Source organism: Struthio camelus, chromosome 1 (genome assembly GCF_040807025.1).
Source record: "Struthio camelus isolate bStrCam1 chromosome 1, bStrCam1.hap1, whole genome shotgun sequence".
NCBI classification, from domain to species: Eukaryota; Metazoa; Chordata; class Aves; order Struthioniformes; family Struthionidae; genus Struthio; species Struthio camelus.
The window spans coordinates 87,955,626-87,968,509 of NC_090942.1; the positions used below are offsets into that span (position 1 = coordinate 87,955,626).

A 12,884-nucleotide genomic window follows, 5' to 3' on the forward strand; every position below is an offset into this window, starting at 1 on the left:
GTGTTGATTCCTTGTAACCTTTCAAGTCATGCTGTCATATACATTTTTGCAAACTCAAACTAGGTAAGAAAAGCAGGCTAGGCAAAGACCTCTTCATGCTACTTTGTGGTTTAAATAGAGAATACTGGAAAATCCAGAAGCACTTTTTGATCTTTTACTCTCCTTATATTGTTAAGTCAGGTCACGTTCTGACCTCAGGTGTTATTTTCCTAAAATTAAGAAAATGACTCACAAGAAATTAGCACTTGTTAATGGAGTAAAATGGCACCAATTCATAAATAATTAACAATTATTTAGATGCTAAATATAAATTTAGGGATGCTAAGATCATAAATAAAAATACTGTATTCATATAGTATGATGACACTTTGGTTAGGGCTAGGCTGATTATATAATGAAAAACCCTACTACTTCGCAGAAGCAGAACACACTGCACAGCAGCCGATGTTTCATGAGAATTGTAAGTGAATTTCTTTGCTTCTGGGAGAAAGGGAGAATAACTTCAGCACTGTACTAATAACCTGTTGATCTAGGTATTTGCTTCCTGTCATGTTTGGAAGCAAGAGGTATGGCAGTACCATGAGGACTACATCCAGGAGCTAAATCTGAATGTAGGAATCCTTTCTTTTTTAATTGGCCGGGCATACAAATACGTCATTTCTGCAGGCTGAATACTCCCCAGCATTCGTTCATGGCTTGCTATTCTTAACACTGGTCAAATTAAACACAAGTATAACACAGTTATAAGTAATGTAATCAACAAGCAATAGAACTAAACCATCCAATATATTAGTTCACAAATATTTCCCACACTCAATCAGGGAACAATAATGAAAACCAAAAGGTCATATCATTTGTTAAGTGAAAAATGCAAAACATATCCTGATTAAAACTCCTATTCCCTCAGATCATACTATCCAGTTTTAATCAATATGAAACTTCAGCAATATTTGATAATGTGATTTTTCTCTTTCCAGTAATGCTATGGAATACACAGGGACAGAGGGGAAAGGAAGATGGTGCTGTTGCTTAGCACATTAACCAAAACGGAATGTAACATGAGTTCGCTAAGTTCAGGTTATGAGTGCAGGATCAGTACACACAAGGATTTAATTTCTGCCAATTAAAGTAGCTGCTATGTGAATTGTTTAGGCTTCACATTTGCTGTTCATGCAGTTCCTGGCTGAGCAGTCCTTCTTTACCCCTAAACATGCAGAAACTGGAGCATTTAAAGTAATCATCTGAAATGCTGATTCTCCTCTTCTTCCACTGAAGGTGGACTCTGATAGTCTCCTGTGCTAAGCCAGGAGAGAAGTCAGTTCACCCTTCCCTTCCTTTACCATTTTGTTTATCTTCTCTATACTAAACTCTGTTGTTTGAAATAGAGTCCACCTCTGCTAGATTTGTTTCCTTAAATGCGGAGTACATGAGGAGACGGAGCTAATGGCAGTTGAAGATTTTATTTGCTATTATAATAAAAAAAGTCTTTCTTTCATCTGTTTTAAGCTGACTTCCTGCTAGTTTTACTAAATGCCCTTTGGTTCTAACACTAGGGATTTGAAGAAGAACAGTTCTTCATTCAGGCTATCCAGTGCTTTCATGGTTTTGTAAACATCAATCATATCCCACCCTAGCCTTTTTTGCTCCATACTCAAGAAACCCCACCTTTTTAGCCTCCCTTCTCAAAATCGCTGCTCCATCCCCTATATCATTCAATTGCTATCCTCTATGCCTTTTTTTATTCCACTATGTCCTTTCAGAGATGCAGAGATCAGAACGGCGTTCAGTACTTGAGACATGGGTTCACCAAGATTTTACATAGTGGCAAAAACACACTTTGTCCTTTTCTCAGTCTCTCCTTTTTGTCCAACATTTTACTGAGTTTTTTTGTCTACCATTGCACCCTGAGCTGAGGATTTCAGGGAGCTCTCAGCAATGACTCCAAGGGATTTTTCCTGAGTTTTAACTGTCCATTCCAAGCTCAATCTCATGTAGGTATGACTTAGATTTATCTACCCTACATTTATCAACAAAGTTCATATGCTACTTTTCCACCCACTCAACACATCACCCTATCATTTAAAAAACACCACTGTCAAATTTAAGAAGCCCTCAAATTTTAAATTAATATTTAAAATTAAATACAAATATCAGAAATCAAGGAGAACTAACTTAATCTGGCAAACAAAAATTCTATATAATGTATAGATGCCAAAAGCATAATGGATGAATGTAAAGAGTTACTATTACACAAGTTCAGTGCACAGCTTAGCTACTGCTGATTCCAGCACCAGAGCAGATATATACACAGTAGTGTCTTATATGTTACTGTAGTAAGTCTCTCACTTTAGTTTAAATCAAAAGAAATAAAGAAACAATCCAGTATTTTAAATAGGAGGAGGCTAGACAAAATAACCATCATATTCTCTTTTCGCTTTAAAATCTACAAATGTAGAAAACAGCACATAACTAATTTCTTTGTGATTATAAACATCAGTGAGGAGAACACCCATTCTAGGATTAAAAACACTGCTGTTTGCTTTGTTTTCCTTAAAGTATACATCAGCAGTCTTCCCAATGTTGTTCTATTGAACTAAAATTACAGATCAGCTTATAGAAGAAACATGCTCACGATTATATTGGTACAGTATTCAGTTTGAAGCACTACTACTGAAGACAGCTGCAAGTGTATCAGGAACATATTTGATTTCTGTTTATAAACCTTTACTGAAACTTTTTAATTGAGGGACCGCAGTAGTAGTAAGTTTCTTCTCCAGTAATAATCTTAACTGCTTAAATATGTATTTTATATATATATAATACTATATATAATACTGGGGCTAGCTTAGTATCCAACAAATCAGAGATGTTGTTTACCTGAAGTACCAAGGCACACCTTTAAGTGTAGAATTATGGCCTGTTACTAAGTAAAATAGTCACACACTAAGCCTGCACAGTGCCACGGTTTAAGTTTTCAGAGGATAACAGTACTAGTATCTGTAATAGGCTCAGCAGTAGATGGTACAATATGCAAAACTCTTCTTCAAGACTACTTAACAGTTATCAATAGACTTTCCAAATAGAAGGTTTTATACTTACATATAATATAGATATATAATTTATTTTTATATATATTTGTTATGTTTTAAAAATTCACAGTGAAATCAACCCTATCTCTTTGAACAACATCCAACACAGCACTGTGAATCTCCAAGGTGCAGGATCATGCTACTACATGTAGTATTCATGTAGTACAGCTTGTTTATAAGTCTACTGAGCTCTAGCAGGACAGGTTTGTAAGAAACACTTAACATTGACATAAATTAAGTGCTAAGGAATGCAAATGGATAACTAGGTCCTAGCCTAAGGTGCAACTAACTAAACAAAACATGAGCAACTACTGGATATGATATGAGAAACTGATAGATATAACAAATAACAGAGTGAGACAGCAACAAGAGAAACAGACAAGAGTTGCAGATAGCCCCCCGAGAGATGGCTGGATTTCACTGGTGGTTAAGGAGTTACACAAGAAACAGCTAAGCCACAGAGCTGGGACCAATGGCAGAAAAGCATTTAGGGACAGGTTGTTTATTTAGAAGGTGACAAGGACAGAGAAAGGAACCAGGGTGGATGGGGGAAGAACAAGCATGTTAAAATGGAGAGAAGGGCTCAGTCAAGTGTAAGCAAGTTGATGGTCACTACAGTTGTCTGGTCAAGGCCTGTGTCTGATCACTACAGACTATCCTATCTTCTTATTAAATCATATTTCTAACTATTTCCTGTGTGAACTGATGTCTATTTTGGGTGTTATCACCTAACAAATGTGAAAGTGGACTAGCAAGCAAGCAGGAGACCTGCACCTGGATAGATCCAAGATCTGAGTTGAAGGCTGCGGTAAGGGACTTAGGGTCCGGGCATGGACACTGGATGGACTTAAAAAGCCCATGCGAATATTTGAAGGATCTGTGAATGTCAGTGTGCTTGTGAGGTGAGTGAATGAATACACTGGTATTCATTAACTTCAATTAAGCTGTACCAGCAAGAGAGTAGGCAGAGGCCCACATCTGGAAAGACCCAAGGTCTGAGCCAATAGCTGTATAAGGGGCCCAGAGAACTGTGTAAGGGGCCCAGGGTGCAGGGATGCATATTGGGTGGACTTAAAGTATTCCCTTGAATATTAGCATATCTGTGAATGCAGGTGTGTTTCTGAATAAAGTGAAGGGAGAGGAGGAGCAGTGCATGGTTTTCACTAACAAACTTCAGTCCTGATCAATTAAGGGAGAGAAACAGGATCAGGCTGTTACTCTTCATGTTTCTGTGAATGCTACTACTTTTACCTGGGTGCCAGTAAAGGCACTGCTCTCCCATCTGTGTTGGTCTCTGCAGCCACTTTTGTCTGTGTGCATTTGGAATACATGTCCAGCCTCAATACTGGCTGGACTGACAAATGGGAACAGCAGCAGCCTACATCTAGTGGACTAGTACAGGAGGAATCCCCTGTCTCTCTTAGACCACTGGATTCAGCTTCCCTTAACATGAAGTATGAATGGAAATATGCTGTGCAAAAGCACTAGAAGAAAAGAAAAAAACAAGGCATAAAAGAATGGCATGGGCTGACAGCATCTAGATTGGCAGGTAATAAAGATCCTAACACATGTACTTGCAGCTTCTTAGGACATCCAGGTCAGAAAAAAAGGAACAATCTAAAACAAACATACAGTCTACATATGGAAAAGGAGATAAAAGACTATGAATAAATTTCAGTATTGCCTAATGACTCACAGAGCTAAGCCAGGCTGGAAAGATGAAAGATTACATTCATTGGCAACTCCTTAAAGGGTGCAATTGTGGCCTACCAGGAAGAACCCAGGAGACATGATGAGATCTCAATAACCAGCATCCCTTACCTTCTGCATCCCCAGAGTAAATCCTGGCCCGTCTAAGCAAATACATACATCTTATAAGTATGTGGGTATAAAAAAATATTTTTCCACTTCTATATGGTCTTGTCTGGAGCTTTTTTGTTACTTCTAAATAATTTAAAATAAGAGGCTACTCACCCCCACTGTTATCTAAGATGGCCTTATTCCTCTGATAGTTAAGAATCTTTGCAGGTATTCATTACATATAAAACAAGGATCTATGGGCTGAAGTCTACTATGAGTGTAATCAGAGGGGTTAGCAGGAGCAACTGACAGAAGAAATTAGCTAAAAATCTGATTTTACTATACAGGCATAAAAATCCCATACATTTTCAAAGTAGAAGTTTTATGTAAGCTGGAAAAGTCAGATAATGTTAATGTGTTTTCCATGCATCGCAGTGTGCTGATTACAGCTGTTGAACAGATATATTTATTCTTTTTGTTCTCACAGAACATGGCCAAGATTCTAACAAAAATAAAATAAAAAACAAAAAAACCCCCACATATGCGGTCATTAATAATCTCTAGCTCAGGACAGAGGCTTAACTCACATCAGGTTCTTTCCAACTGACTACTTGTCTTTGAAGACTTACAATCAGGTATGTAGACTTAGACAGAAATTCTGCTACTGATCTAGCATCAACTGTCTTCTATGACCATGTGTTTTTTCTTTTTAGAGAGAGAAAAAAAAAATCCTTTTTATAGCCAGGAGAGCACTGAACAACTGAAGTAAATGCTCAACAGTTATATCTGCCTTTATTGCTCAATACATTCTAATACAATACCTTCCAATAATACCAATACACAGCTGCAGGGCAATGTTATCACAGTAGGTTGTTCAAACCTGGGCGCAATGTATCAAACCAGTCTGAATGCTGCCTCTGTGATTCTAAAGCATTATTGCACTAAATTTTACCAGAGCAGAAAAAAAGGCTACTGTAAGTATACTGAAGGTATACCTAAGTATGCTTTCAGTTTCATACCATATACCACAACGGTACTAAAACTTCTCAGAAAAAAATGATTTAAGAACAGTTACAAAAGCAGCATATTTCACTCTTTCTCAAATACAAGTGTACAATTTTTGCTCAAATTTTCCCAGGAAAGGCACTCTCAGTGTAAGAATAAAAATATTGAAGTATCATCCTGAAAGGGCAAAAGGTTCCAGATCTATAAGCATTTGAAATTCAGAAGTAACAAGTTTTATAACAAAAACACAATGGAACTTCAACTGTAAGCATCATTTTGCAATCTATTTATATTGAGAATCACTACTTTTTTCTACTAGATAACTGCATATATAGGATGACCTATTTATTTTTTATATTTGTTTTTATATTGTTGATATTGTTTTTTATATTTGATACATTTTTAAAATATATTTCTTTACTTGCACTTTCACTCGTATCTGTACTTCATGCTGCTTTAACATCTTAAAGCAGTTGTAAATCTCATTTCACTGTCCAATTAATCTGAGTTTATAGTGATTCTGCATGCAGTGGCTGCAAAGCACAGAGGTAATTTACCAGATTTACTGGTATATCTGACACTCCTCTGGAATCAAATGTTTTATTCTGACTAGACGTGAGTTGCTTAACACTGTCTTAAAACAGCAATGAAATAGTAGACATCTGCAAAGACTTGCAGCCAACACAATTTGTTAACAGGAAAAGATAAGCTAATTTCAGCCATTATTAATAATTTTACTGGTAGTCTTTATGACTGATAAAATTTTACGTTTGAGCAACTCTTACGATAATAGCCCTCAATTCTCCATTGAGATGGCGTGATTATTTCGAAGCTGCATAGTATGTAAGGTAGCTGATACACTATACAAACACCCCAACAAAGAGAAGCACTAACTTTTTTAGAGCACATTCCAACTCATTCTTTTCATTATCTGCTTCATGGAGTTGGGAAAAAATTCTGGCCAGGAACTCTTCAAAATTGGAAAGTAAATGAGGTTCATCTTTTCTCAGCTGCAACCAAAGCTGTTTCACATCATTCTCACTGAAAAAAAGAGATTAGAAAGGATTTGTTAAGAGGGAGAGTTTCTCAGTCTACAGTAAATGCTTGCAGCATCCTAGTAACACAACAGAGACTTCAGAGTATCACAGGTCAGAACGCAGGCTTAATAAAAACAAGAGCTACTTACACTGGCCCAGATTTGAAAAGGACGAGATGGGTGGCGACTGATAGAAAGCACTTCCCTTCTCTTTGCATTTATTCCAAAAATCTCATCATAAGATTTGTAGAGAATTACAGGAGCTGCTTTTTTTCGTGATTGCCTGTCATATGCTTCATCTCAATGGGGATGGAGAAGCAAGGAGATAGATGAAGTACACTCTAGAGTCCCATCACTCCTGTTAGAAGCAAAGACGTTCCCACCAGTTCCAGTGGGCAAGGGACAGAGGGTACGCTAATCAAAAACACTTTCTCATGAGAAATGAATGGTATTCAGTCTCCTAAGTTGCTTAGACTTGTTCAGAAATTGCATTTTTAGTGTATTCTTTTATTTTTAACACGTTTTAATTCCATAGTGGGACTGCTAAAAAAAAAAAAAAACCATGACATCTTTAAAATTTTGATTTAAAGATTTAAAACCAGAATGTTCTGCTTCCAAATCTGTTTGGCAGGCACTAGAAAAAAGATGTTCGATTGTTAATGGTAATGGGTTATAAAATATAAAACACTGCCAAAATTCCCTTGAGTAGCTTTGTTTGTTTGTTTTGTCCTGACTCAGTCTCTTCTCATTCTCCCTGGCTGAACCTAGCCAGGGAGAGAATGCTACATTTAAAGGACAAAATGAGGATGAAGATAGAAAAAGTAGCTGATAAAAATCCTTTCATAATTCAGTCTTTCAGGATGACTGCCAGTTAATTCCTGCCTATAACAGACAGTCAGGCCAACAGAAGAAAACACTGCTGTTTCATGATGAGGATTACTGATGCCTTTCTTAGACATTCCTTTCATCTGCCCAGATTCCCTCCCATTTTTGCCTCTACACATCCCTTGATTTAAAACATTCACGGTGACTAACCAATGAATTTCAGGCCAACACATGGGAAGCTCTTAGAACAGGGTATGTTTTTGGGCTCTGTGTTTATATAGCACCTAGCAGAGTGAGTTATCCTGGTCCTGGAAGAGGTGGGTGCTATCATAGCATTCACAACATGCAGTTATGCATGAAGGAGAGAAAAGGTGGAAAAGGAGAGAAATCATTTTTGTTTGTGGTTAACCGGTAAACTTTAAACGTAGTCCTTGCCAAGAAAGCGGTTGCCATGCATTACTTTATTCAAATCAGTGGTGTCTGTGGATTCTCATATAATGTATCAGTAGTGATCTATGTTCCAAAATCATGATATGCAGTGCTTTGGTACTATTGCTTTCACATGGCACAGGCGCACTTTTCACATGCCTGGGGTGCAACAGTATTGCTCTTGGAAGTTTTGGGTTGAATGGCATTTTATCATCTTTGGCAACCAAGAAAATTCATTTTTAAAGAATCACTATGTTACCAAAGGGCCTTGGTTCCTATCTCTCATCTTGGAGTTCATTAAAATTAAATCATAGAAATGAATCATAAAAGACCATACAATCTGCTATTACTTCTGGGAAAGACTCACTCTTCCAAAACCTTTTTAGCTCCAAGCCGGTCCATCAGATTTGAGAACTGGTGTTCTTCATCCTCATCATCACTCATGCTCTCTTCCCGTTTAAGCAGGCAGGCTGTTTCACTTTCTGATTGCTGCATCTCATTATTTAAAGCCATCTGCCCCAAAAGAAACTGGCCTAAGAGTTAGAAATTACATAGCTTAAAAAGTTGTTTAGCATCATCAGAAGCTACTATAAGAAGCAATGTCATTTAACAGCAACATATCCAAGATCAAATTTTACAGTAAATGTAATTTGTGAGGAAGGGAAACACCCACACTTGCTTACAGGAAAAGAGATTGTTTTCCCCTAAAAAAGATGTAGGAATAAAGAATTACGGTTAACAACTTTTTGTTTTTGCAGGGACTATCAAAATAAACTTAATTTATCTATGACATATGTACAATTTAGTTATGAAAAATAAAGCAGTAATACATCATTTCATTTTCAAATAAGGGCAAATTTAATTAGGATTAGAAATTAGAGTGTACTGCTTAAAAAGATTATTTTTTGCTTGAACTAGCTCTAAAATGGGAGAGGTGGGATATGAGAGAACTAAAATGTCAATTTATTGGTGATTTGTAAACAAAAATTAAGGTCCTATTTGCAGGGCCTATATGAAGTATTTAAATGTTAGAATTCACATATAGAAGAAACGCTTTTCTACAGAAAACACTCAAATCTGATGTTTATAATACAGTCAACAAAGCTAAACTTTAAGAACAAAATTGATTCTGGGTAAACAACCAACCTTTTGAGCAAACAGCCTCACTAACACTGCACTGTTACCTTATCTGGAATGCCACAGTTGTGGAGAAAACCACCCTTTCACAAAAACAGGGAATATGATGGTAAGAGCACTGCTGCAGAGCAGGCAGTCACAAAGAACTTCCTTACATGTAGACTCCCACTGTACAGTACCAGCAATTGCCTCATCCTGTTTGTTTTGAAATAAAGTAACATCCCTTGAAATACTAATGTGTTGTGGAAACCATTCTCATAGCTGTAAGTGTGGTAGTAATAACACCATTTTAGACCGTTCTTGTCTCATATTAACCCTGACAAAAAGTATTTCATGTAATAATGTCATGTATTTTTTCATATCAGGCCTTAAAAAACCCCAAATAAAAGACCTTAGTTTTTACCCCAAGGTAGATTTTCCAAAATTTCTTTATAGTTCTGCTCGACAGGTCAATTTCAGATTGCCACATCATATGTCTCATATTGTGCCATGGCTTCCCATCTTACATGGGACAGAAAGATCCTCCAGCCCTTTAATCAAAATGAATTCCTATAGACATAATTTGAACTCTTCTTTGTCTGTAACATACACGTGCTATATCTGGGGAATAGTCTGGCTCCCTGTGTGCATCATACCTGTACTCTTAAGATACAATGCTTCTTTATCGATATGAGAGTAAAGAAAATGAATAAAGCTCTATATAGGAGGCATGCTTTGCAAACTCACTGAATCCGGTGGTGAACTCCTTTGGGGTAAGTGACCCATTGCCATCAGCATCCAATGTAACAAAAACCTTTTCCAGTTCTTCCAGGCTAAGAGGTAACTCAGGATACAGTCTCTAGAATGACAAAACATGCTGCAACTTCACCGCTATTACAGGATGAGAGAAAGATTAGAATCTGTAGAACAAGCCAATGATCTCCATTAGGATACAGAAGGATAGGTGCTTTTGTTTCCCAGAGTGAACATTTAAATACATCACAAAAGAGTGAAACAACATCAGCCAAGGAAGATTTGCCAAAGAATCCTTTATGACATAAGAGTAAGAACATTCTCTCTGGAAGCAGGTGACTTGGATTCCAACCCACAGGGAAGAGGTAGAATTTGAAGTGGAGTCTCAACATCCTGGCAAAATGCCTTGGTTATCATGCAGCTGGACAAATCTGCCAGCAGATTTGTAAACCCAGTTCCATGTCATTACAATGTCAATCAAGAGACTCCCTAAACAAGAACATTTTAAAAGATATATTCTCCTAATTAAAGCAGTTTTAAAATGTGTAAACCAAATAAAACAAATCTAAGGAAGCTACATGGTCCAAGTGTTGTCCCAAAAGAAGGGTTCTTTCACTCAGTGTGCAATGAGCCAAAAAACACCCAAAGTCGAGATATTTGTCTAATTCATTTCTGTGCAGAGATGGGTGCTGGGTGGTAATTCCATAATGTTAGTACACCTGATTACTACACAGCTGACACTTTATACAGTTTGAGCAACAGTTATCAGTACATTTTACAACTGCATTAAGTCACCCTTGATCCCATCGGTTCTTGCTAGGTCTCGTCTTCATTTAAAGTAACAGTATCCTCTTTTTCTACTATGCATGCTCTATGGGGAAGGGGCTTTGGTTGGGGGCTTCCCTGCTCGTGGATGGGGTTTTTATTATGCTAATTAGGATAGTTCACCCTTAGTTCAAGTAGTTCTCTTTGGTTTATCAGCTGTTTCTGTTCTCTTTGGGCTTATTTGGGTACTTCTTTATCTGGCTGACTAATGGTGTCATCTTGCTCCTTTCTTCAAGGCCTTGTTTTGTTAACTATCTTTGAAAGACCGAGTAATGCCCTATTCTCCTTTTTCTGCATACCTCTAACACAAGGAACAAACCTACTGCATTGTTCATATCTATCTACTTCTGAAATGCAGTGGACTCACACAGAAAGGGCAATACTTCATGAAACCAGCTTTGCAAAATCACTTTTTTTCTGAGAAACTACAGACAGACAAAAGAAGCAAAAACACTGCCCTCTAACGCTGGTCTTAATGTCAATATCCTTCTTTTAATGGCAGAGAAAGATTCACAGAAATAGACGCATGCTGGAGCAGTAAACAACTAGAATAACAAGAATGCACACTGGGAGACAGCACTGTAAGGAGTAAAACCCTACCTCAGCCAAGGAAGCAATATAAATACACATTGATGAAGTTCTCTGCTTTATTAGTTACTATTTTAATCCCTTCCATGAACTCCTACCGAATATGCAACATATTGTATATAAAAATTGCAAGCTAGTAGTTTGATAAAATTCATTAGACCAAAACGGCTGATTTGTTCCACTGGGAGAAAAGGCTCTAGGTCTGCAGACAGTAATGAACCTCTTTTGATCCAAAAACAATAGAAACCACCAGCCAAGACCACCAGCCATGTGGGTAAGCATGGGCTGAGTGTATGCAACAGTATTTCCCTAGCTGCATATGCCTGTAGATTAGGGTTTATATTATAAATCTGTATAAGTTGAAGGGAAGAGCAGTAAAAAGAATTCTGAACATGATCTTAAAAAGGGAGAGTGATAGAACTTCTAGAGCACAAAACTATCTGGAATGGCCCAGAGGGGATTTCTGAGTAGGGTAATTGTCCATTGCTATCTGCTTCTAAAAAACTAAGGAAACATGATTTGCATTCAGTATAAATCAAATCACTAAAGATACACCTGAGGTACCATCAGTTTCTCATCTAAGCAAACCCATCTTCCCAAAGCTTTAGATTTTAATCACTTAGGTGAAAAGGCAAAAACTTTATTTTGTTGGTTTCTTTTGTAAACTTCTTACAGCCTACATGGCAATGATAAGGGAGGTGTTCAGATACTACTTTTTTTACTCTTAGAAAACAGAAACTCTCCTCCTACTGATAGATCTTCCAGAGTTGCTGGATGAGTGTTTCTTGTGTGCTGGTTCAGGCAACTATACTGCTGCCCTCTCCTGTCACCATGTCAAACATACACATAGAAACCACCTGCTGTTCCAGTACAACTGCTTGTGAGCCCTGCTGCAAAGCAGACTGAGGAACAGATTGAGATTAAAATAACCACACTTTTGCCAGGATTTTTTACAGTATTTAGTTTACCATGCAGCTCATATACAGCTGTAGCAGTAGGGAGTGAGTGAGGCAGAGGCAGGAAGAAGCAGCTGGGACCATACAAACCAGACCTACCACATAAATATATGCTTCTGCAATTACAGCTCAACGCCCTACTACAAGATTCAAATTCTGAACCAAATCCTACTAAATTCACAATACAAAACACTACAGAAAATGGTGCAGTCACATCTATTTCCTTGAATAAATATGAAAATAGGAGATTTTGAAGAATACAGCAACATTTTGCTCCTTAAAATTCTCTGAGGATTAATTACTGGACCTGATGAGTATAGGTTTGGGGCCACAGTTAGCACTGTTACTAAGATTAAGTCAGAGTTTTCTCAATCTCTTTTTTTTATTAATCAAAAAATTGTTAAGAGTTTGTTTTTTATGGAAACAAAATGTTATTCTTGATCTCATATGTGAGTTTATGTT

The 12,884-nt window shown here is 37.3% G+C and overlaps 1 protein-coding gene across 5 annotated transcripts in view; it reads right to left on the reverse strand.

Annotated features, from left to right (window-relative positions):
- CRACR2A (calcium release activated channel regulator 2A) overlaps nucleotides 1-12,884 on the reverse strand; it is an 87,005-nt gene that overhangs the window by 53,388 nt on the left and 20,733 nt on the right. For 4 of the 5 annotated variants that reach the window (XR_011142893.1, XR_011142891.1, XM_009678819.2 and 1 more), the window contains exons 3-5: nucleotides 10,048-10,159; nucleotides 8,552-8,717; nucleotides 6,789-6,935 (exon numbers count right to left, since the gene is read on the reverse strand). Coding sequence is in view for 3 of the 5 variants with exons in the window: in XM_009678819.2 (XP_009677114.1) it covers nucleotides 6,789-6,935; nucleotides 8,552-8,717; nucleotides 10,048-10,159 (425 nt within the window). In the remaining 2 variants the exon portion in view is untranslated. The remainder of the gene's footprint in view (nucleotides 1-6,788; nucleotides 6,936-8,551; nucleotides 8,718-10,047; nucleotides 10,160-12,884) is intronic. The other variant, XM_009678820.2, reaches the window with a different exon arrangement.